Below are 26,385 nucleotides of genomic sequence, written 5' to 3'. Positions count from 1 at the left end.
ATTTATAGTGCAAATGGAAGACAACCTCAGAGGGAAGGCACTGGCCGATTCCAAATCCAGAATTCTTTCCACCGAACCCCTTTCTTCAAGGGTGTGGTCTGGCCTGGTCTTATACTTTTATGCCTCCCCAATTAACTCATTATCCACTCACCAGAAACTCATATCTTTGCTTCTTTCCTTCAACCTCCTATGGTTCCCTTTAACTTACCTTCACATCTGAGAAACTTGCCTCATGTTTCCCTGAAAAAATGTTGAGGTAATTGACTGAATCTTCACACTTTCTCCCTTCTCCTCCTCATTGCACATCTCCCAGATACCTTCTACCACTATGTTCTTTACCTTTTTCTCACATGAAGAGGTAGCCCTTCTCCTTACCAATTTCTCCAATATACAAGAGATCTAGTTCCATCTTATTTTCTCAAACAGTGTTTCCTCTCCATCATTCTCACTCTCATTTATCTCCACTATATTTTTGTCCACTTGGATCCTTGTCCTTTTGGCTACTTCTCTACTACAAATATGCCCATGATCTGTCCATCCACATAAGCTATCATCTCATAGATGTTCTGAATTCCTGTAGTAAACTTGAGAAGGCAGTCTACAATAGGTGCTTCTGCTTCCTTTTTTTTCATTCTCTTCTTAACTTTCTACAGTCTGACTCCCAATCTCATCCTTCATGTGGAATCACTATGTCCAATGTTGATTGTCACTCTCTTGATCACCAGTTCTAATGACCTTTTCCCAGTCCTTAGCCTTTCTGATCTCTCTATAGCCACTGACAGTATTGATCACCTTCTTCTCCTTAATGTTTTCTTTTGTTTGGTAGTTCATACTACTCTTTCCTAGTTCTTCTCCTACATTTCTGACCTATTCTTCTTTGTTTCCTTTCCTGAGTTTTCCTCAAGATCAAGGCTCTGTCTTGGGCCTTCCTCTCTTCTCCCTCTAGACTGTTTCATGCAGAGATCTCACTAGCTTCCATAGATTCAATCATTATATTTAGGCTCATGATTCTCTGATCTAATTATCCCACCACAATAGCTCTGCTGACCTCCAGATTTGCTTCTGCAGCTTCCTATTAGATATCTCAAACTGGATGTTCTATAGATATCTTAAATTCAGTATGTCAAAAATTGAATTTGTTATTCCCCCCCCAAATCTCCCCTCTTTGTAACTCTCTTATTACTGTGGAGAGCTACACTCTTCTCTTGGTCACCCAGGCTTACAACTTATGCATTCTCTCACTTTGTGTTGTGCAATTTTTGTCCAATGTGCTGCGAAATTTTCCTTGATGACATCTCTCACATATGCTGCCATCTCTCCTCTGACACTGTGGGCTCATGGTGTATGTCCTCATTACCTCACTCCTGGACTATAGCAATAGCCTGCTCATGGGTCTGCCTCCTTTAAACTTCTCCATTTGCCACTTTGTTTTCAAATCCCCAATAGATAAACTTGAAGGACTCCCTTTTGTCCTCAGGATCAAATATCAAATCCTCTCCTTGGATTTTAAAGCCTTTTAAAATCAGATTCCTCCCTCCCACTCCAAACTTAACAAACTTCTTACACATTCCTACCCTAGACCCTGCACCATGTACCATGCAATCCAGTCAACAGTGGCCTCCTTGTTGTTCCATGTACAAGACACACTATTTCTAGATTATGGACTTTTTCCTTAAGTGTCTCCCCTGGATTGAATACTCTCTTTTCTCATCTCTGCCTCCTGACTTTTCCTCATTTCCTTCTAGCTCCAGCTAACATTCCATATTCTAATGGTCTGTCTCCTTTATTCCTAGTGCCTTCCCTATGTAATTATCTCTAATGTCCTCCATCTAGATCTAGTTTGCATATAGTTGTTTGTTTTCATGTTGTTGTCCCCATTATACTGTCATCTCCTTGGATTTAGAGAATTCAATATCTTTGTATCCCGAGGCTTAGCACAGTATGTGGCACATAGTAGGTGCTAAATAAATACTTGTTTTTTTTCCTTTTAAACATTATTTTATTTGGTCATGTTCAAACATTATTTGTGTGAAACAAAGATCATTTTCTGTGAACCTTAAAAATTCTCAGACCCTACTTCATAAGGTTTGGTTAAGACCATTCCCCATTTAAACAATGAAGGGACTTAGATCAGGAATGTGAGACCTCTACTCCAACCCTACTTAAGCATACTTTAGGGGAAGAAACTCCTTGCTGAACAATGAAAAATACTTAAACCCATACTTATAGTGTGCCAAAAGTTCTTAAGCTGTGCCTATTTTTAGATCTAATACAAAAGGGTGCTAAGTACCTATAAAGGTCAGGCAACTTGTGAATTTACAAGGAGCAAAGAGGTGAGAACTTACTCAGAGGTTTTTTCAGGTGTGAACTTAATCAAAAGTTTAAGCTACTTAGGTGTGAATTAAGAATGATCTGTCCTTTGGAAAACGTCTTCTGTGATTGGTAGATGTGAAAACTTAGGGGAGGTGACATAGGAGAAAATTCCCTTTAAAAGGAGATGAAAAGCTGAGATGAGGACTGTCTCAGAGTACTCTCTCTGGAGATGGAGCTGGCAAAGCTGAACTGGTGTCTCTCTGAACACTAGAATTTTGCTTGGGACAAATCTTGTGGTGAGTGGATTGAAGACTGACTAATCTCTCTCTCTTAAGGCTGGCCTAAGCTGGCCTAGCTTTTTTTTCCTCATTATTCCATCTTTCTCTCTCTCTTTCTTTAATTCCTAATTTGTATTAATTAAAATCTCTATAAAACCCAGTTGACTTGGGTATATTTCATATTTGGGAATTTTTCCCTGGTTTTGTTTGTACAAAACTTTTTAATTAGATGCAATCAAAATTATTTATTTTACATTTTGTGATTTTTTTTCTAGCTCTTGCTTGGTTTTAAGATCTTTTGCTTCCCAAAAGTTTGACAGGTATACTATTCTGTGTTTGCCTAATTTACTTATAGTTTTCTTCTTTATGTTCCAGTCATTCACCCATTCTGAGTTTATCTTGGTGTAGGGTGTGAGGTGTTGATCCAAACCTAATCTCTTCCATACTGTCTTCCAGTTTTTCCAGCAGTTTTTATCAAATAGTGTATTTTTGTCCCCAAATCTGGGGTCTTTATGTTTGTCATAGTCTGTCTTGCTGAGGTCATTTACCCCAAGTCTATTCCACTGATCCTACTTTCTGTCCATTAGCCAGTACCAAATTGTTTTGATGAACACTGCTTTATAGTATTGTTTGAGATCTGGGACTGCAAGTCCTCCTTACTTTGCATTTCTTTTCATGATTACTCTGCATATTCTTGATCATTTGTTCTTCCAAATGAATTTTGTTATGTTTTTTTTCTAATTCAGTAAAGAAGATTTTTGGTAGTTCAATGGGTATGGCACTAAATAAGTAAATTAATTTGGGTAGGATTGTCATTTTTATTATGTTAGCTCATCCAACCCATGAGCAATCAATATTTTTCCAATTGTTTAGATCTAGTTTTAACTGTGTGGAGAGTGTTTTGTAGTTGTGTTCATATAGTTTCTGTGTTTGTCATGGCAGATAGATTCCTAAATATTTTATATTGTCTAGGGTGATTTTAAATGGAATTTCTCTTTCTAATTCTTGCTGCTGAAATGGGTTTGAGATATATAGAAATGCTGATGACTTATGCGGGTTTATTTTGTATCCTGCAACTTTGCTAAAGTTGTTGATTATTTCAATTAGCTTTTTGGTTGACTCTTTAAGTAAACCATCATATCATCTGCCAAGAGTGATAGCTTGGTCTCCTCATTGCCAATTTTAATACTTTCAATTTCTTTTTCTTCTCTAATTGCTATTGCTAGTGTTTCTAGTACAATGTTAAATAATAGAGGTGATAATGGGCATCCTTGTTTTACTCCCGATCTTATTGGGAAGGCTTCTACTTTATCCCCATTGAAGGTGATGTTTGCAGATGGTTTTAGATATATACTGTTTTTTATTTTTAGGAAAGGCCCTTCTATTCCTATACTTTCTAGTGTTTTCAATCGGAATGCGTGTTGTATTTTATCAAATGCTTTTTCTGCATCTATTGAGATAATCATGTGATTTTTGTCAGTTCGCTTGTTAATATGATCAATTATGTGGATGGTTTTCCTAATATTGAACCATCCTTGTATTCCTGGTATGAATCCTGCCTTGTCATAGTGGATAACCCTTGTGATGACTTGCTGGAGTCTTTTTGCTACTATCCTATGTAAGATTTTTGAATCTATACTCATTAGGGAGATTGGTCTATAGTTTTCTTTCTCTGTTTTTGACCTACCTGGCTTTGGGATCAGTACCATGTTTGCGCTGTAAAATGAATTTGGTAGAACTCCTTCTTGGCTTATTCTATCAAATAATTTGTTTAATATTGGGATTAGTTGTTCTTTGAGTGTTTGATAAAATTCATTTGTGAATCCATCTGGACCTGGGGATTTTTTCTTAAGGTGTTCTTTGATGGCTTATTCAATTTCTTTTTCTGATATGGGGTTGTTTAGGTAATTTATTTCTTCCTCTTTTAGTCTAGGCAATCTATGTTTTTGTAAGTATTCATCCATATCACCTAGATTGTCATATTTGTTGCCATTTAATTGGGCGTAGTAGTTTTTAATGATTACCTTAATTTCCTCTTCATTAGAGGTGAGGTCTCCTTTTTCATCTTGGATATTGTCAATTTGTTTTTTTTTTCTTTCCTTCTTTTAATTAGAGTGACTAGTACTTTGTCTATTTTATTTGATTTTTCAAAGTACCAGCTTCTAGACTTATTTATTAAATCAATAGTTCTTTGACTTTCAATTTTAGTAATTTCTCCTTTGATTTTTAGGATCTTTAATTCAGTCTTCATCTGAGGATTTTTAATTTGCTCACTTTCTAATTTTTTAATTTGCATGCCCAATTCATTGACCTCGGCCCTCCTTAATTTGTTAATATATGAACTCAAGGATATAAATTTCCCCTGAGTACTGCTTTGGCTGCATCCCATAGGTTTTGAAAGGATGTCTCATCATTGTCATTTTCTTCAATGAAATTATTAATTTTTTCTACGATTTATTCTTTAACTAACTGGTTTTGGAGAATCATATTGTTTAAATTCCAATTAATTTTTGATTTACCTCTCCATGTTCCTTTACTAATTATTATTTTTATTGCCTTATGATCTGAAAAGGTTTCATTTATTATTACTGCTCTTTTGCACTTGTTTTCAATGTTTTTACGCCCTAATATATGGTTAATTTTTGTGAATGTACCATGTGCTGCTGAAAAGAAAGTATATTCCTTTTTGTCCCTATTTATTTTTCTCCACGTGTCTACTAACTTTAATTTTTCTAATATTTCATTCACTTCTCTTACTTCTTCCTTTTAATAATTATTTGTTGATTGACTCACTACCTGATTTTTTCCCCTTTTATAAGAGAGGGCCTTAGATCCATTCAGAGGATTGCTGTTGGTCTAGTTTGCTAGGAATATTGCTGACCAGTATAGCCTTGATCTGTCCTATATCCTTTCAATTAAATCCACTCAAACCCTTTCTGTCAACAATTCAGCCTCTAGGATGGGGAATTATAAGCACTCATCAATCCACAGCTCAGAAAGCTTCCCTTTAAAGCAAAAAACCTGCTGATCCTATTCTGATCTTAACTTTTGATTCTAACAGGGCAGGTAGGTGGTTCAGTGGATTGAGAGTCAGGCCTAGAGAAGGAAAATCCTGGGCTCAAATCTGGCGACAGATGCTTCCTAGCATAGTATTGATTCTAAGAAGAAAGGTCAAGGTTCTAGAAAATGTTCTCTTCTTGGTTGGATCAAACTCCCAGTCTATAAGTAAATATAAATCCCAGATCTGGGTCCTTGTGAGATTCATCAGCTCTACTGTGACAGTGTTCCTTCCTTGCTAATATAATAACTTGAATTTAAAAAAAATTATAAAGTATCTTTCATTATTACTTTTTTCCTTCTTTTATTATTAAAAGGGAATTAATGACCAAACAAGATACAGATAATATTATTAGATGTAAAATGAATAATTTCAATCACATTATATTAAAAAAGTACCAATATAATCAAGATTATAAAGGAAACAACAAACTAGGCAAACGTTTTTATATGAAGTCTCTCTTACAAAAGCCTTATTTGTCAAATAGAGAACTGAGTCAAATTTATCAAACTATAAATCATTCCCTGATTGATAAATGGTCAGAGTATATAATAGACAGGTCTCAGATGAAATTAAAACCATTTTTAACCATCTGAAAAAATACTCCAAATCATTATTGATTAAAGAAATACAAATTCAAACAACTCTGAGTTATCACCTAATATTTATCAGATTAGCTAATATGACACAAAAGGAAAATGACAAGTTTTGGAAGAGATGTGGGGAAACTGGGACACCAATACCGTGCTGGTGGAGCTTGTGCATTGATACAGTCATTCTAGAGGACCATTTGGAACCATCAAACTCTGACCTTTGACCAAGCAATACTTTTACTAGACCTGTATCCCAAAGAGACCAAAGTTATGGGGAGAAAGGACCACTTTCTTAAAAAATATTTATAGCAGCTCTTTTTGTGGTGGTAATCAATTGGAAATAGAAGGGATGTCCATCTGTTGGGAATGGCTTAGTTGCTGCATAGGCATATAATGGATTATGGTATTTCCTTGTGTTGTGCCATAAGAAATGACAAATAAAGTGAGTGATCCCCTCGAACCCAGAAAGATTTATGTGAAAATGCAAAGTGAAGTGAGCAGACCCAGGAGAATGTTGTATATAGTAACATTAATATCGTTTGATGAGCCAACATGAATAACTTAATTATTATCAACAATACAAGGATCTGAGACAGCTCCCAGAGACTCATAATTTAAAAATAGCTACCCACTGTTATAGAAGGAACTGAGTCTGAATGCCAATTGCAGTATGCCATTCTTTACTTTATTTCCTTCATGAGTTTTTTCTTGAATGTGAAATATGTATCTTCTTTTGCAATCTGGCTAAAATGGAAATATGTATTGCATGATAGTGCATGTGTAATTGCATCTTTTGTTGCCTTGGGAAAAGAGAAGAAGGAGGGAGAAGATTTGGATTGCAAAATGTCAGAAAACAAAGGTTAAAAGTTGTTTCTGTATTCAATTGGGAAAATTACAATAAAAAGATTAAAGGGGAGAATATTTGGTTGTAAGAATATTTTACTATTGATGAGGAAAAAAATAAAATAATTTATGTTGTATATGAAACACATCTAACTATTTGAGCAGCAAAAGAGAAATTAAAAAACATATTTAATGATAAAACACTTTGGAGATAGCTTTGTTGTCCATTTTACTACTTTTAGTCGGGGAGAAAATTGATCAGAGGTTTAGAGCTGGAAGCACCTCATAAGTCATCTATTCTGGTTCCTTCATTTTACAGATGCGGAAACTAAGGGAAAGAGGGATAAAGTAAGAGCCTGAGGTCACATTTTAACTGAGAGATTTCTGACTCCAGGCCCATTGCTCTCTTCACTGGTGGTGAAACCTACCACAGGTAGCTAGCAACAGAGGTGACTGTGCTGTACCCTGGCCATCATCCTTCTGCCATGCTCCCCACTGTGGATCACAATGCCTGGCACATAAAAGGCACTTGATAAACACCTCTTTCTTCCCTTTCCTCCTAGCTCCTAGTGATGCTCTCTCCCTCTGACCTTGGATTTACTTTGTAAATATTTTGCATTTATTTACAACTGATCATGTTTCTCTTAAGTAAAATGTAAGCTCATTGCAGGCAGAGCCTGTTTCATTTTTTCTATCTATCCCTGATGTTTAAGACGATGCCTCACATACAGTAAGTACTAAACAAACGTTTGCCAAATCAGTATTGATAATGTTAATAAATTATAGCAGAATAATGAAAAGGGACGTGCTAATTCTGCGCAGATTTGGCTCTGACATCCATTCTCAGCTTCCTAAGTTCTACTTGGATAACCCTGCCTTTTAAGGATCGTTAGAAGAGATTCAATTGTTGGCAATAGATTCAGACGACCTTTAAGGTGCTCAAATATTTGGCTTTGTAGAGAAGTCATGCTATAGCTAGAAATCCAATAGAAAGAAGTGATGGAGATGGTGTTATGGGTCAGGGGTGGCATGGTGAGGGGAGTAAGTTTTGGATAGAATCCTTCACTGATAGTAGGATGCATCATTCACAATGCAATTCAGTGTTGCAGTCTTCTAAGGATGTGGAAGGAGGTACCAGGACTGGACAACTTCTCAAAGCAGGCTGGGGTAAGGGCTTGTGGCTTATGCCAGGGGGCAGTTAGAGCATCATGTGAATTAGCATCATGGTATTCGTGGCCTTTTTTTTTTTAAGTTAAACAAGACTTTTGGGCTTATACTGGATAGCCAGGGGGAAAGCCTGTAGCCTAGAGGTTGCTAGGTGGCACTACTGTATATAGCTCTAGACTTGGAGTCAGGAAGACCTGAATTAAAATTTGACCTCCATGAGTGGTCTTAAGGAAGCCACTGAACTTCTGTCTGCTCCAGTTTCCTCATCTGCAAAATGGGGGTAATAATAGTAACTATTTCCCATGGTTGTTGGAAGATAAAATAGGGAAATATTGGCAAATTTGTGTGTGGCACAGAGTAAGTGCTTAAGAAAACTTGTTTAATATATATAAAGAAATCCTTATGTTTATACTTTCAATGCCCATCGATTCTAATAACACAGCCAGCCTGGTGTTGTGGGAAGAATGCTGGATGTGGAATCAGGGCTAAAGTTTATATTCCCTCATGACCACATGTGACCTGCATGACCTTGGGCAAGTCCATTTGCCTGTTTCCTCATGTTTAAAACGTGGGGTTTGGATTTGATGAACACTGAAGTCCCCTCTAATTCTATATCCATGATGTATGATCTCATGGCCCTCAGAGGTTCTTCTAAGCTCTAAATCTAAAACCCTGGAATGCTATAATCCCATAGACCATGAACATAAGAAATCGAAACTGACCTGGATGGACCTTTGAGTGATGGCTCCATTTCCTGATGAGAGGGCACTGAATGCATCAATGAGCCCATTGTTCTGAGCATTGTCTGTAGGTGATGTCTTCACGCCTCCTAAAGGAGGATTGCAATGATAAAAGTTGAATAGTTGGCATAATTTAGTAAAACATTAATAGTCTTAACAAAGTTATTTTTTAATAAAGTTTCATATTATTTCATGAACTGAAACCATTCTACAGCTGGTAAGAATTCAGACTCATTCTAGGAGTTCCATGTGAAAACTCCAATCTTGGGGAGTTTAAGCTATACCTTATACAACAATTAAAGCCTCTTTATGTGAAACACAACCCAGGCCTTGACAAGAGTCAAAAAAAGCCTGATGAAGAGTCAGATAAATGTCACAAACGCCATGAGGTAAACCAGTTCATGCACTTGTGCTCTGTTATTAGCATTTCTCCATCACTTTATTAAGTCTAGAAATCAATAAACCAATAACTCAGTCCATGATTTGTAGCATTTCTTGATTTCTGAGGTAGAAAACTCACATTGAAAATTAAATAGTTGGCTCTCATAAGCTAGTACAATCGAACTTTGGCATACCCTTATCTAAATAAAATAACTGATGATGCTGAGTCATCAAGAAAAGGTTCAGGGAAGTTCTGATGAATAATATAGAGAAGTGCATAATGTATTTCAGACAGCTTTTCTTCCACATTGGCTGAAATTTAAAACCAGTCACTCATGGCAGGTAAGTAAGCTTTACCTACCTGGCAAGTTCACTCATTCACCAATTGATGCTGGCAGGCTTTGATCTACTGAAAAGAGTCAAGTCTGACTATATTCAGTATCCCCTGCTGATTCCTCCCCATTTAGGAAATGATTTGGCCCTTGGAGCGGAATAACAAGACCAATCTTTATGGTATCCTAGTGTCCATGTCTCAATCTCTTTCTCATCCCACATTAGACTATCACATTATGGAGGACAGAGATTGTGTCATTTTTCATCTATTTGTCTACCTGTAACTCTTACCATAGTACCTTTAATGTAGAGGGCTCTGGATTAATGTTTACTGATTTTTTTTCTATTTCAATTATCTATTTTCTGTGGTGGTCTTTGGAAAATTGAAGAGAGCACAAAACCTTCAAAGATGAGTGTTGTTGAATTACAAAGAACAACTTTGGCCTTACATGAAAAATGAGACAAAATCTCAAACTGAATCCTTTATAGATGTTGGAGGTCCACAGCTCTGGTAAATTACTGATATCAGACATTTTTTTTTGCTATATTAATTGGTTTTGCTGATTTTTCCTCCTTTTATTTTTCATTAAAATTGTTATATGGGATCGTTTTTGGGAGGGGAGGAGAGGAGAAATACTCTGGGGGGGGGGGAATCTGGAGATTTAAAAAATAAGAGATAATAAAATTTATTTTAAAATGAAAATAAAAGAGAACAGAGAAGGTGTCATAAGAATAAGGAATGGGAAATATCCATATTTTTAAAGAAGGCAACAAAGAATTCTAGGTTCCTGGGTTCATAACTTTGGCATCTTCATTTTCTCTCATTCATTTATCTAATTCGTTTCTAAATCTTGTTACTTCTACCATTACAACACAGATCACATCCAAATGCTTCTCTACACTCCCAAAGCTACCATCTTATTTCAGGCTCTCCATTCACTTCTTACTGAGATTATTGCAACAACCTCCTTCTTGGTTCTCAAGTCTCAGATCTATCCTTTCTCCAGTTCAGGTTACACACTGCTGCCAAAGTAAGTTTCCTCACACCTAGATCTTATCATGTGACTTTTCTACTCAACTCTAGTGGTTTCCTCATTCCTCAGGGATAAAATATACATCTAGGTCTCCATTGAGTGCAAATAATGAATTTCTTTCTTTAAGTAGACTCCTTATTTTAATTATTAATATTTCCACACCAATTACCATATTGTATATAACTATATCTTCAAATACTACAAATTTGAATCCATGCAACAACTTCAGGGGATTAGTCACACTAATTGGGGCTTTTCTTTTAAGTCTTCTGGTCAGATTTGAAGGTCCATTGCAATCTGACTCACTTCCCCTCCTACATCCTGCAATTTGGCCAAGCTTTCTTTCCTCTAATGTATATAATCTGCCTTCTGCCTCTGTGGCTTTGCAGTGGTGGTCCCATTTGTCTGCAATGCACTTCCTCATTTTTGCCTCATAGGTTTCTTCTCTTTAATTAAGATGTAGCTGAAGAGCCGTGGTCTTCTTGAAGCCTTTCCTGATGCCTTCAACTATTAGCACCGTCTTTACCAACTTACTTGGTTTTGAACTCCTTGATTTACCTATATATTCATTCACTTTATACTCTTACAGTAAATATGTTTGTTGGCCTTCTTAGTAGAATGTAAATTCAATAAGAACAGGAATTATTTCATTCTCTGTATTTGTATTCTGAGCACCTAGTAGAGTGCCTCTCAGATAGTACACATTTAATACGTATTGATTGATCTGCAAACTGTGATCCAAACAGCTTTACTTTGATTCTTGGAAAAATTCTCAAGCTCATTATTAAGGGAAGGGCAGTGATTCTTTAGAGAAGGAAGTAAAATCAACTATGAGCCAGCAAAATGACTTGATGAAGATTATGACACATTTCCCTCATTTCCTTTCATGAAAAGGTTGTTTGGCCAGAAGAATTGTTATATAGATTTTAGCAGAGCCTTGGACAAGGTGACTCTGGTTCCTTTTCTAGACAACATGGAGTGACTTAGCTGATTATAGATTTAATGCCAAGAGAGGTCACCAACACAGTCATTTTATTATAGGAAACCAAGGCCCAGATACTAAAGTCTCTTCTGCAAGATCACCTGGGAAGTGATAGAGGTGGTGTGTTAATAGTTTAATACAATTTAGAGATAGTTGAATGACTGAACACGAAGAGTTGTTGTGAATGGTTTAGTGACATCTTAGATTGCACGATCAGGTTACAGGGCACTATAAATAAGGAACACTAAAGGAGAAATAATATGAAAATGTCATAAAATAGATACACAAACAACAAAAAGAGAAGACAGGCTAGTCATCTGGTGCCATCAGTTACACCAGTTTATAGCCTGAGTACTCTAGTCTCGAGAAGGCCTCAAACATGTTGGGGAGACTCTCTGAGACAGCATTATGGAAGGGCATGGACAAACAGCCATGATGGGGTGGGAGCAATACTCATATCAGTAAGATCATAGATCAGTTGTAGATCCACTGAAACAACTTGAAAGCAGGTCTTTAGTGTAATGTTCCAGGGATATGTACTTAGTTCTTTGCTGCTTAACACTTTATCAGTGGCATCAATGACATACTTCTCAAACTTGCAGCCGACAGAAAGCTGGGAAGTCTACTGAAGTGGAATGAGATGATTGGAAATCCAAAAGATGCTTTGCCAGGTTTGAATCAATATTTGAAATCTAATATTTATCATTAAAATTTTAAAGAGAAATATGTAATGGCTTATGCTTGGGTTGAACAAATCATATTCCCAGGTGCAAGATAGGGGAGGGCAGCAGTTCATGTGAAAAAGCTCTGGAGGGTCTTTTCGTGGCCTGCAGACTCACCAGGAGTCTACAATGAGATGGGCCATAATAAGACAGACTTAATGTCTAATGCTAGAGAAGCTAGTGTGCTCTGTTCAGAGAATCCCAGGCAGGGTACTGGGTTGAGTTCTAAATACCACAATGTAGGGAGGTTATTGAAAAGTTGGAAAGCTCAGGAGAAAGGTCACTAGGATGTTGAAAATTGATAGAAGGAACTGGGCAATTGGCCTGGAAAAGATGTACCATCTGTCACTTAGAATAAGGTTGGATCATTTGAGCAATGAGTGGTAGATACACAGAAACAGATTTTGATCTGGCATGAGGAAATGTTTAAAAATTATTAAAAAATGGAATGGATTTACTTGGAAAGTAGTTGGTTCCTTCTAATTTGAATCAAAGATTGGATGATCAGTGGTTGTAGGAATCCTTTCTTGGGTATGGATTGTACTAGATGGTCTTGGACGGATCTCAAAGATCAGCTGTGAGATGCTGTAATTCTATCATTGGGCAGAAAGTCCTTGAGACTTACATTAGAAAAAAAATCATCACAGAGCAAAATAGAGATGAGCCTCTCTCAGAATATAGCTCAGCATGTCTTTAGATGACAGACCCACAGGCTGTTGTTGGACTTATATGAAGTCTCTCCAATTTTGTAAGAACAGTCATCTCACTTCCCACCCAGCTGACTCTCTGGACTTCTCCATTCTGCTTCATCATCCTGCAAGTTCACTTGGAACTCATACTTCATCAGTCCCCTGCCTGTCTCTCAGGGGAAGGGATGGAGTGTGGAAGGCAGAAGGTAGAGAGCAGAAAGTTCCTCTTATAGATTCCATTTAAGTACGGTGCCCAAGATAGTCATTTCCTCATTTTGTCTCCATATTGGGTACCTTCTTTTTCTCTTCCCTCCCACTTTTGACCTTTGTTATATGTGTTACATGCCCCCCACCCCATTAGACTGTGAACTCCTAGAAGAACGTGATTGACTTTTGACTTCCTTTGTATCCTGAGCCAGCATACAATGCTTGGCATTTAAATATTTATTGCCTGACTTTCTGAGCTTGTGCCCAATTGTCTTAGCCTTCAGAAACCCTGGGTCACCAGTAGAGGCCAACTTGAGTGGATGTTTACATAGAAATGATCATTTCATGCCTACTGACAAAACACATTCTTATGATTATATTTTACCTGTCATCTTTGCCAGCTCTTCTAGGCCTGGATCTGCAGAAGGTCCCAAAGCGACTGTGTGGATAATGGCTCCACTTTGTTTCACTTCATCAAAACATGAGCTGATTGTACTGTCTTCCCCATCAGTCAGAAGGACAATCTCTGAACCATCAGTTGAGAATTTGTTTTTAATTACCTGAAAGCACAGATTCACCCCAGGCATTAGTAAATAGACCATTAGAGTTGCCAGATAGCCCTGAGTGAGTGGAGAAGATCAGGAATTAAAGAAGGGAAAAAAAGAAAGAATTCAGGAGACTCAAAAGGAGCTTCCTGTCTTGCAATCCTCAAATATGAAATGTGAAATTTTCAGAAACCCAGCCAAGATCTCTTTCTCTTGTTCTAATGTAGAAAAATCCCTGCCAGTGTTGCCATTTGGAAGCAGGGCTGTTCTGGTTAAACTGAAGGTTAAACTGTTCTGTACCTGGTTATCTGATCTCCACCAGGGTATCTGTTCTTTCAGGTTCCAGAACACTAACAGGTTGATGTAACACTAGAAAGATGAATACCCACTCTGTGAAGGAACCGTTACAGACTGTTTTGATATTCTTGGGAGGGCTAAAGAGGAGAAGCTTAGGAAGCTTAGAGGAGACATGATATAGTAGAAAGAGCTGTGGCTGTGGAATATGAGTTCTGGTTATACGTTGTTTACTCACCTGTAAAAGGAAAAGATAGGTGGTCTGTGAGGACCCTTCCAGCTCTAACTCTGTGCTCCTTTGATTGTTCTTACCTACTTTATCTGGCTAAACCATTTCACATTTGAGAGTGTTCTTCAACTAAAGGATGGGAAACCATCCCCTATTTAAGTTGCCAAACAGCACTCTTAGAAACAAAGGCATGACTAATGATGCCCAATTTAGAGAACATTGTATAAAATCCTGGGGTGGGAACTTCCTCCAATAAACCAGTTAATGAGACTTAAAGTGTTGTCCAATATATATTGATGTTCAGTCATTTGGGCAGGATTAGAGCTAAAAAGCTCTAGCAGCAGAATTTGAACCTGGGTCTTTCTCAGTATTCTATCTGTGAAACAATGCTGGCTTTTCAAGAAACACCATATTCTAATACTCCAATGGATCTAGAATTCCATCTACATTTGTGTCTTCTTCAGAGATACAAAACACAACCCATCTCTGCCTGCCTATTATATGAGACATCTCAGTAGAAGAGCATATAGAACTGGACCTGGAGAGGGGAAGACCCACGTACAGTCATAACTTTCTTCAGCTGGATGATTCTGGATAAGTCATTTAGTGTTCAACACTGACTGATTGTCAACATCTCTGTTCTTTCTCCTGAACAATGGAGAACTGGTACAGAAAGCCCTCCTACCATGGTCTACATATACCAAGTGGATTTGAATCAGATCTTTTCTATACTAATCCCATTTACTTTTTCTTGATTCTCTAGCACATTCTTCATAACATTTGTTCCAACCACTTCCCTATATCTGAGACCCCAACTTTAATCCCCCTACAGTATATGACATCATCTTTTTATTTTGCTGGAAAAATTGAAGCCATCTGATTAGCTTTCTGGTTTTTTACCCATTTCTTCCCTCCTGTCACAGAGGAAATAGAGGTGCTAAAATGTCAAAGCCAACCCCTCTATTTTGTCCTTGATCCCTTTCCTTCTCTTTCTTCTTGCACCCTGATCTATTGACACTCCTTTCTTTCCTTCTTATATATCTTTGGAATCCCCTTTCTGTGAATTTCTGCTTCCATTTGTACAAATATGATTGTGTCCCATGCTATACAAATAAACTTTACGTAGGCTATTTGTTCAAGCTCTCTTTTCCCTTCATAAAAAGGAATTCTTTATTCCTTGTTTAATTTAGTGGGGGACCTGGAGGTCCTCTTACCATAGAGATGTGTAGGGATCAACCAATCCACAGTGACAGGAAAGAGAAACCATAGAGACAGGAAGAAAGAACCATAGAGAAAGGAAGTGAGAGAAAAAGAGCTGTCAGTTTCTGACAGTTAGGGCTGACATTTGTGGGGAAGTTGGCTGCTGGGAGTGTTTTCGGTTGATGGTTTTGATTGAGCTGGATTGGGTTGGAACTTTGTGGAGTGGCTGTTATTAGTGGTAGTTATAGGCAGTTTATAGGTAGATAAAGGCAGTTTTAGGTAGTAATTATAAGTAGTTATAGGATAACTAGTATAGATATTAGGAAATTTTCTTCTCTACCTCTTTCCTATATCTCTCTCTTTTACTATATTCATTTTACTATCTTTTTTTTAATTAAACTAAATTTTTAATTGTTAAAAGCTGCATAAGTTTTCTTTTCTCTGGTTTAATGGGATAATATTAATTTATAATTCTACTATATTCTCATTAATACTTAGATTATTAAAAGCTGCTCTCTTATTTTGTCAAATCCATATTTTAACCCCTACACCTTTCTCTGTGAAACTTCATGACATTCACTTTTATTCCACTTAAATCTGTCTGTACAATCTGGGTTCTACCTATACTAGTTTTTTGAAGTTTGTATCTCCACAGTCATCATTGACCTGTCAGCCCTCATCCTTCTGGACCTTTTATCCCATCTTTCCTGATCTTCTCTCCTTTGACTTCTATAACACGTTTTCATCCCTGCTCTCCTTCTCCATCTCTGAAGTATTCTTTACTTTTTCTACTTCTCTCCTCCTACCTTTTCAGCATGGACATTTTCCAAAGCTATGTGTATGGAACTCCTATTCTCTCTCCAGTCTCTCATTTGTCATTTCATCCACTGTATTACAGACAAGATTGACAGCTCACAATAGGTTTCAAATTGACCTTGTCATACCCTACCGTACTGATGGGGTACAAAAAAATTGGTGAACATCACCGAAATTCAGAGTTCAGAGCTAACCCTGGATAGAATGAGTGCTCAAAGTTTCCATTCCCTTTGAAGATAAACATGGAAATAACTTTAAGTGTTTATATCTTTCTTTTCTGTGTATTCAAATCTCAAGGTGACTCTAGGTTTAAAATGTAATTTTTGAGAAACTACACAGGTGGCATATGTGGTAGGACCAAGTATCACGAACAGCAGTCTTTAGACATTATTGGTGCACTGACAGGAGGAAAGTCCTCAGTAATGAGCACTGAACAATCATTTCTTCAACCTTGGCTAATGCTGGAACTCCTGGTATGGAGATGTCTAACAGCTCTTTGTCTCAATGTTTGTATTAAGTCAACAGAGCCAAAAATGTCTGGCTTTGTGAGAATGGAGCCTAGTTTCAAGATCATCACACTGTGTGGTTGCCGTGCATGTTTCTATTGTGTATCATGCACCTTATTGCATATCATGCAATATTGATTTTATAATTGTATAGTCTCTATGGGTCAGAGTATTATAGATTTAGAGCTTGAAGGAACCTGAAAAGTCATCAGTTTTTCTCCTCTTATTTTATAGTTGAGAAAAATAAAGCCCACACAAATTAAGTGGCCTGTCCAGGGTCACATAGCATGTTTCTGAGTCAGAATTTAAACAGCTCTTCCTGACTCCAGGTTAGTTATTCTATCCACTATACCAAGCTGCCTCTCAGGAGGGAGTTAAGCCCAAGTCTTCCTGACTCTATAGTTGACTTTATTCCTTCCTCATACTAAATGCTGAATTAAATATAAATAGTGTTTTCCTACATCATCATTTGTCGCTATTTTTCCCACACTAGAAATACATTCACTTTTTTAGATGCATCAAATTGATACCAGAAAGTAAGCATGTGAGATGTATTCAGAATAAAAATTCAACTTAGAAAATATCCACTACAATAGAGACAGTGGAGAGGAGACGCTTTCACCGTAAATGCTGTTCTGAGTCCAGAGCAGATCGATGTTCCTCCTCCAGCAGCAGTAGGTAACCTTGAAATGAGTGAGTTCCGCTGAGCATCCGTCTCTATCTGTATCAGTGCACTTTGAATAGTGGCTGAACTGTCAAATGTGACCATCCCAGTCCATGATCCCTTTTCAATGATCTGAAGCAGGAAGAGTTGGGAGGCTTGATTCAGCCGATTTAGCCGATCTCCACCCTGAAAAGCATAATTCAAATTGATAAGCTGTCAAGTTGTTATCTATAAGCAAGTTGTAGCAGAAGGGACTAAGCTCAGATATTGAATTCCAGGGACAGTGGGTTCCATTGTGGAGACTCTATGTTCTCCAAGGCTAGGACAATGACATACAAGCCTTGGAATGTTCTAGGCTAGGAAGCATTTGAGGATAGGCTGAAATTTGGAGCTAAATTTGGAGAGACATACCCAGGTGGCCATTGGGTTGATAAATGTTTCAGCCACAGTGACTCATAGCTCAAGTGGTGGAAGGCTCTGTCTGTGCATTGTTGGGCCCTCTTTAACAAATGAACACATTTTCAAAATATTTAAATGGGGAATTTTAGTGGGAGCATGGCTGTAAATTATTGGTGTTGGGCATAGTAGATGAAGGAACTTTTAGAAAATATTTTTAACCTTAATTTGAGGGATGAACTACCATGTAGAAGAGTGACTAGATCTGTGGTTCATCTATACAGGGGATTCCCAGATGAGGATTCTCTCTCTATTAATGCTAATGCAGATTGGCACCTTCCCTGCAGCTTACAGTTTCATCAGGTGTGGGCCCTGAACCAAGAGCTTCCTGACTTAGAAGTTAGTTCTTCATCTGCTATATCACATTGATGGATTATTTTTGACCAAAGCAGCTGATGAAATAGTATGGGAGGACTGCTCAATCATTGTAATCATCAGGGATCATAAGGGTGGATAAATGAAGTTGTAGGTCTTTTAAAATAAGGAATTTGAATTCTGCATTTTTAGAGAGAGTGTTTGATATCTTTTTACAATCATCAAAAAGGAGGAAGATATGAAGTCAAAGTTGGTTGGATGGTTTGTTAATAGGGACCACAGGTGTTCATGGACTGAGAAACTAACCATAGAGCAAATTCTTAATTTAGACTTTCTTTGTCAATTCAAATATCATCTGTATAAAGGAATGGAGTAGTTAATTGGTCATGCATATTTGTTGGAGAAAATGTTTGTGGAGAGAGAGGGCAGTAGTATGTATGTGAAGGCTTAAAGGAAAACTCAGTGAAGGATAAATAATTCTCTGGTCCTTAATTTCTTTTAAGTTATGAGATCAATGTTATTTTTAACCAACCCAAGATTTTATGGAGCTAGCATATGTTGTAAACATATCTCTCTAATGCTAAGCATAATGGGGCTCACCGCCATGCTTCCAGACTTATCCAGTACTAAAATCAGGACTCTTTCTCTTATCTGCTTCAGTGAGAAGATGGGATGAGGTGGTTTTGCTTCTGTCATAGGAATTGAATTCTTGTAATCTTCTGAATTCTGGATCACTTCCCATGTGCTCCTCGAATTGCACATCTTGTTTTGAGGATTTGGAGCAAGTGTGTTATGGTTCTTTTCTGTACAAAATTCAACTACCTGAAAAAACCCAATTGTAAGATAAATAAGCCAGGGCTTTTAATCTGGGGTCCATTAATTCAAATTTCAAAAGATATTTTTATGATTTTTTCAATATAATTAGTTTTCTTTGTCATCCTGCACATTTTATTCATTTAAAACATGATTCTGGTAAGTCCCAACTAGCCAGACTGTTAATGGGTTCATGCTACAAAAAGAATAAAGAACCGCTTTCTAAACCACTCATATAAATAATCCAACTTACAACCTAATTATGATTTAGGAGAGAAAAATCACTCATTGGAAAAACTCATCAACACCACCTAGATTCAACTCTAGCCCTTCCACTATCTTAATTAAGTCATTTAACCTCAGTTTCCTCATTAGCAAATGAGACCAGTAGGTTTCAGAATTCATTTACACTTAAAAATTATTGAGGTGCTCCTTTCCCCAAGAGCTTTTTTGTTTATTTAGGTCTTACCTATTGACACCACATTAGAAATTACATTAAATCTTAGTATTATTATGAATTAGTTTTGACCTGAAAGACCCCAAGAAAGGATCTCTAGAGTTGCAGGACAATGTGGTTGAGCCCCCTCTAATGGGCTGTCAAGAGATAATTGTTTAATTTTTAATGTTTATATCTTAGAAATCAGCATATGCTACAAATCAGGACTTGGTTTATTGTTTCATTGAGTTAATAGGGTGTCACAGAGGCAGCCTATGCTATTGGGAACAAGATTGGAAAATGTTAAGAAAATAAATTAAAATAAAATAGAGATAACAGTACATTTTAAAATCAACTCAGCATGCAGGTACAGAAATGCTTCTTTATGGATTAGTGGACGTGTTTCTATTTGGCACTCCTATCTAGACTTTAAAAAGTGATAGAGAAAATGTAATTACTGAAAGAGAGCAAAAGTTCCTGAGGAACTAGTCATCTCTGACCTCGATTCAATTCATCATCATTTCAGTAGACAGGTAGATCATGGAAACAGCTCAGGTAGCTGGATTTCAGGAAAGTATTTGAATAAGTTTCTTTGTGGATAAATTGAAGAAATGTAGAAAGAATAATAATATAGCTAATTGGGGTAGCTCTGGGTGACAGACTCCACAAGTGTTGATTAATGTAATAATAAAGATACTAATTGGAAGGTTTGGTTTAGTAGAATGCCACAGGGTTATTTCCTTGGCCAGCTCTATTCTTTTTTTTTAATCATTGAATGGCATTGGATGAATATAATAAAAGAAACTAAATCCTTCACTTGGGTTAAAAAATCAGAAATACAGAATAGAGAGATGTGTCTAGAAAGGCATTCAAGATGAGAATAAAGGAGTTTATTAAGGTTCCAGGCACTCTGCTAAGTGCTTTACAATTATTATATCATTTGATTCTCACAATAACTCTGCTATAATTATTGTCATTTTACATATGAAGAAACTGAGGCAGAGTGTAAGTGACTTTCCCAGAGTCACATATATAGAAAGTCTCTGTGGCTGGCTTTGAACCATTTCTTGGTGCCACATTTTAGAGAGGACAGTGTCATAAGTGTCCATAAGGAAATGACAATGATTGTGAAGATGGTCTGAACCCTGTCATGTGAAGATAAGATTGAAGGAGTTGGGGAATGCTTGCCCGAAGAAGAGAAGATTCAATAGGGACAAGAAAGTTTTTTCTAGGGTCCAAAAGCACTAAGCACGTCCTAGTATTTGTCAAATGCTCTTATTAGAAGCCAACTGTGTGCCAGGCCATGAAGGAACCAACTACACTGTTGTTCCTTTGGAAAACTAGTGCTTAAGTGTTTCAAACATCCCAGATCAACTACAGAAACCTGGCATAAATGATAGATCTATGCCACGAGTTTGAAAACTATTTATACCTTTTGATCCAGTCATACCACTATTAGGTTTATTTCCTAAGTTGATCAAGAATAAAGGAAAGAAACCTATATGCTGCTTTCTTTGTGATGGGAAAGAACTGGAAATTGAAGGGATACCCATGACTTAGGGAATAGATAAACAAGTTGTGCCACATGGTCATGATAGCATACTATATAGCACCATAACAAGTGACGAGCAGGTTAATTTTTTAAAATATAAAGACCTATGTGAAATTATAAAGAGCAAAACAAGCAGAAACAAAATAACATTATATATAACAACATAGTTTGAAGAATGATCTTTGTATGTTCACCTCCAGAGAAAAAACTGATAAATAGAAATAAATAAGATATAATTAATATAAACATATCTTTATCAAATGATGCCTTCCCTAATGGGAGGACTTGAGGGAGAGAAGGGGTCACTGGGAATTTTAATGTAACAAATGACCTAAACATTTTAAGAAAATGAATGCTAAAAATTGTTTTTACATGTAAATGAGAATTAAGAGTTATTGAAGATATTCTGGCCTCTCACTCCCTTCACCACCAAGAAAATATGACCCTCTCAAAGTCCCAAATTAGCTTATTTATTTTAGGGCTTTATGGGATATTTACAGTAATTTCAAGATCCTAAATTCAAAGAGCCACAATATGTGTGTGTGTGGCGATAGGGGAATAAGAGGATGAGAGTATTGATGATGGTGTTCTCTTATGTTCTCCTGATATTGTATCTTCTGCCTTTTAGAGAAATAATGGCTTGCTGAGTCCAGCCCAAGGTGTCTGCCTCAGGCGTTCTGGGCCTGGTGTTTCTGATAGTAGCTGACTAGTGTAATGGAGAGAGCCCTGAGCTAGCAGTGGGAGGGGCACCACTCACTTCATTTCTCCAAGTCTGTTTCCTCCTCTGTGAAATACGAATGAGGGTTATGGCAAATGAGGTCATTCTAAGCATCAGAGAAGGCCTAGTCAAAGGGTCTTGTAAACATCAACACTAAGTAAATGCCAGCTATTAGGCCCGTTTTCTGTTTACAAACTGATGATCCAAATACTTACAGAATCGATGCTTTGCATGAACATGATGGAGGCTTTCTCACCCTGAACTTTATCGGGTATGAACATACAGTCTTTGTTTAACTTTCCTGTTTTGGGATCTGTCCGACAATTTCTGATGGAACAGCTTCCTCCAGAACATGCATATACCTTATTTGTACCAGTGATACTGTCAGAACACCTGAAAAAATGAAGATTAGACCATATGAACAATAACCCACTTAAAGCCATTCCGCCGCCAAAACACTTCAACCTATGTGTATCTCTGATGCTATTGTGAGAATCATTCATTTCTTTATCACAGAGAGTGTGTATCAAACAACCCAATCAGGCAGCAATGTTTCAGGCAGCCAGAAAAAAACCATTTGGGTTTGGCAAAAGATCCCTGCAGGGAATTTTAAGTGGGTTCTTTGGAATCTATAATACATACATTTTCCTCTTAATCTATACATGAAAAGGAAAACAATCCACATAACTAAAATATTTTTCAGAAAATAACAGATCAGAAGATGATTTTGAGGTGGAGCCAAGATGGAAGAGTAAGGCACAAACCCTTTGAGCTCTCCCAAATTCACCTCCCAACAACTATGAAAAGCTAATCAAAACTAATTCTGGAGTAGTAGAACCAAAAATAGTATCTGGTGAAATAATTTTCCTTCTAAGACAACTTAGAAGATCAGCAGGACATTTCTTTTTCAGTAAGATCAGAATGTATTTCAGCATGGGCAGTATCCAAAGAAAGCAATAGTAGGCTATGTCTCATGAAGCCAACAGCCAGGCTCTGTGTCCAGGCTATCAGCAAGGTCTTGCACCTTCACCAACACACATAAGCAGGGAGACCCTACACTTTCGCATAGGCTGGTATCAAGTCCTCATGTCCCTCGTGCTGGGTGGTAGGATTCTGCTTTTCATCTGCCCCCCCCCCCAGCACAAGAAGCTTGGCAGGACTCCTCTTTCCATCCCTTATACCAGCACAATGCCCCATCCACTGCAGGAGCAGAGTCCAAACTTTAAAATATAAAGTTAATTAAAGCAATAGAAAAGGACATATTTTTGCAAAAATATTTATAGATGTTCTTTTTTTGATAGCAAAAAATTGGAAACTAATTGGAGGATGGCTGAAAAAATTGTGGTATATGATAGTAATGGAATACTATTGTGAGATAAGGAATGATAAATGGGATGATTTTAGAAAGAACTGGAAAGATCTCCATGAACTGATGCAGAGTGAAATAGGCAGAACCAGGAAAACATTGTACACAGTAACAACAATATAGTGGAACAATCAAATGTGATAAACTTTGCTACTAACAGCAATGCAACAATACAGAACAATTCTGAGGGACTTATGAAAATGAATGCTATCTACTTCCAGAGAAAGAACTGTCGGACTAGGACTGCAGATAAAAGTAAATGATTTATCACTTGTTTATTGAGGTATGTGTTTTGGGGGTTTGACTTTATAAGATTATTCATTTAAAATGCATAATATGGAAATGCTTTGCATGATAATTCATGTATAACCCAGATTGAATTACTTGCCAGCTGCAGGAGCAGGGAGGGAAGAAGGGAGACAATTTGGAAAAATTATGTGGAAATTTATTAAAACAAAATAGAATGAAGTTAAAGATGAAAAGTAGGCTGGAAAAATGAGTAAGCAACAATAACAACAACAAAAAAACCTGACCATAAAAACTTCCTATTGTCTCAGAAAGGTGAAAACACAAACTCTGAAGAGGACAACAGGATTAAAATTGCAGAATGGGGACAAGTCACTTAAACCTGTTTGCTTAGAGCTCTTGCTTTTCTGTCTCAAGAGCTGTTATTAAAAGAGAGTATAAAGGTTTTTTAAAAAAATATACAGAGTGAAGTAAACAGAACCAGAATATTGTACACAGTAATAATAATCCTGTACAAAGAATATCTGTGAATAATGTAGCTATTCTTAGCAACACAATGACCCAATACAATTCTGAATGACCCATGATGAAAAATGCTATTTACCTCCAGAGACAGAAATGATAAAGTCTGAATAATGATTAAAGGTTACCATTTGTACTTGATTTTCATCTAATATACATGTATGTGTCATCTCCCACAACATGATGAACATAGATATATGTTTTGTATGATAGCACATGTGTAACCAATATCAAAATGTTTACTACTCAGGGAAAGGGAAGAGAAAGGATAGAATTTGGAACTCAAAATATTATAAAAAGAATGCAAAAAATTGTTCTTACATATAATTGGTAAATAATTAAATATTACTTAAGTGAAAAATTCCCACCTAAATGTACTAGGCCTAAAAAGCTATTAAACTGCATACCCTTTGATGCAGCAATTAACTAGGTCCATATCCCAAAGATCAAGGAAATAGGAAAGGACATACATATATATATATATATATATATATATATATATATATACAAATAAAATAATAGCAGCTCTTTTTGTAGTAGCATAGAATTTAAAACTGATACTCTAACAATTGGGAAATGGTTGTACAAGTTACAGTATATCAATGTGGTGAAATATTATTGTACTAAAAGAAATGATGAAAGGGATCAGTTCAGAAAAACCTAGAAAAACTTGTATGAACTATTGAAGAGCAAATGAGTAAAACTAGGAGAACAGTTATCCAGAAACAGCAATATTGTAAAGGGAATTAATTGTTTAATATAGAGTAATGCTGATTGATACAGTGACGCACTAACAGTTCCAAAGAACTCATGATGAAAAATGCTGTCCATTTCAAGGCTGAGAACTGATAGACTCAGACTAAAGACTGAATTTTTTCCCCCTTCCTTTTTCTTTGTTTCCTTTTCAGAAAAAGGCTAATGGAAAATTGGTTTTTCATAAGTTCAAATTTGTAATGGATCTTTCATTTCTTGTCCTCTTAATAGATGAGGGTGAGGGTTAAGGAGAGGAAAAAATATAAAACTGAAAGTAAAATAAAATTTAAAAAAAACTTCAATTTTTTCCTAAGATATTAGGTTTTAGGTTGAACATTTTAACCCAAATTAAAAAGAACCCTCAAAGAATAATATGCAATGGAGTAAAAAACTGCTCAAAAAAGATTTGAAAATAAAATAGGATAAATATAGGAAAAGTTGGTGAAAGAAATGGAAGTGAGGCAAGAGAAGCATGAAAGAAGAGGGAACTACTTGGCAAAGGAAACAAAGAAATAGAAAAAGAAATATAAAAATTTTTTGAAGATTCTATAAAAGGAATCAGCCAAATATCAAAGGATACGGAAAAGTGCCCTGAATAAAACAATTCCTTAAGAATTAGATTTGGTCAAGTCAAAACTCATGACTCCATGAGGTATTAAGAAACTATAAAATAATATCAAAAGAGTGAAAAATATAGAAGAAAATGTGAAATAGCTCATTAAACATATAACTGACTTAGAAAACAGAAGAGAAATAATTTAAGAATTACTGGATTATGTAATAGTCATGATTTTATTTAAAAAGCCTGGATTTCTTATTTCAAGAAATTATCAAGGTAAGCTGCCTTGATATCCTGGAATCAGAGGGTAAGATAGAAACTGCAATAGTCCTCCAATCACATCCTGGGAGAGATCCCAAAATGGAAAACACTCAGGAATATTGTAGGCAAATTCTCAAGTTCTCAGGCTAAGGAGAAAATATTGTAAGCTTTCTAAAAGAAATAATTTAAATATTGTGTAGTCAGAATAACACAGGATTTAGCAGCTTCTATATTTAAGGATAAGAGGGCTTAGAATGTCATATATTCCCAAAGCAAAGGAGCTAGGATTACAACTAAGAATCATCTATTCAGGAAAATAGCTTAATCCTTTTTTTTTTTAAATCCTTCAGCGGAAAATGGTCATTTATTGAAATAGGGGATTTTTAAGCATTCCCGATGAAAATACCAAACCACAAACTGGTTTTTCAAACAGAGGACTTCAGAGGAGCATAAAGATGTAAGCGGAGAGAGTATCATATTCCTTACATATAACTCTTAAGAGTTTTGTCATCAGAGCATTTAAAAGGAGTATACATAGAAAGAGGTCATGGACAGGAGTTGACTATAATGAAGGGATGCCTAAAAATAAATTAAGGCTTGAGTAAAGAGGAGTGACATGGGAGAAAAATTAAGGGAGAGGTAGAATGGGGGAAAATCATATCAAATAAAAGAGGCACAAAAGAACTTCTGAAGTGGAGGGGAAAGATGAGGGTATGAAGAGGGCATCACTTGAACCTTACTATCAATGGAATTAGCTCAAAAGAGGGGATAACATATATGCTTATTTGGGCATA

The 26,385-nt window shown here is 36.6% G+C and overlaps 1 protein-coding gene across 1 annotated transcript in view; it reads right to left on the bottom strand.

Annotated features, from left to right (window-relative positions):
- The window catches only part of LOC100618928 (calcium-activated chloride channel regulator 1-like), a 61,565-nt gene that overhangs the window by 14,465 nt on the left and 20,715 nt on the right, over positions 1-26,385 (bottom strand). The window contains 5 exon segments of the mRNA XM_056815393.1: positions 8,975-9,081; positions 13,726-13,900; positions 17,553-17,780; positions 18,966-19,187; positions 22,100-22,277. Coding sequence (XP_056671371.1) covers positions 8,975-9,081; positions 13,726-13,900; positions 17,553-17,780; positions 18,966-19,187; positions 22,100-22,277 — 910 coding nt within the window.

Source organism: Monodelphis domestica, chromosome 2 (genome assembly GCF_027887165.1).
Source record: "Monodelphis domestica isolate mMonDom1 chromosome 2, mMonDom1.pri, whole genome shotgun sequence".
NCBI lineage: Eukaryota > Metazoa > Chordata > Mammalia > Didelphimorphia > Didelphidae > Monodelphis > Monodelphis domestica.
This window is presented reverse-complemented; position numbering and strand designations above follow the sequence as displayed.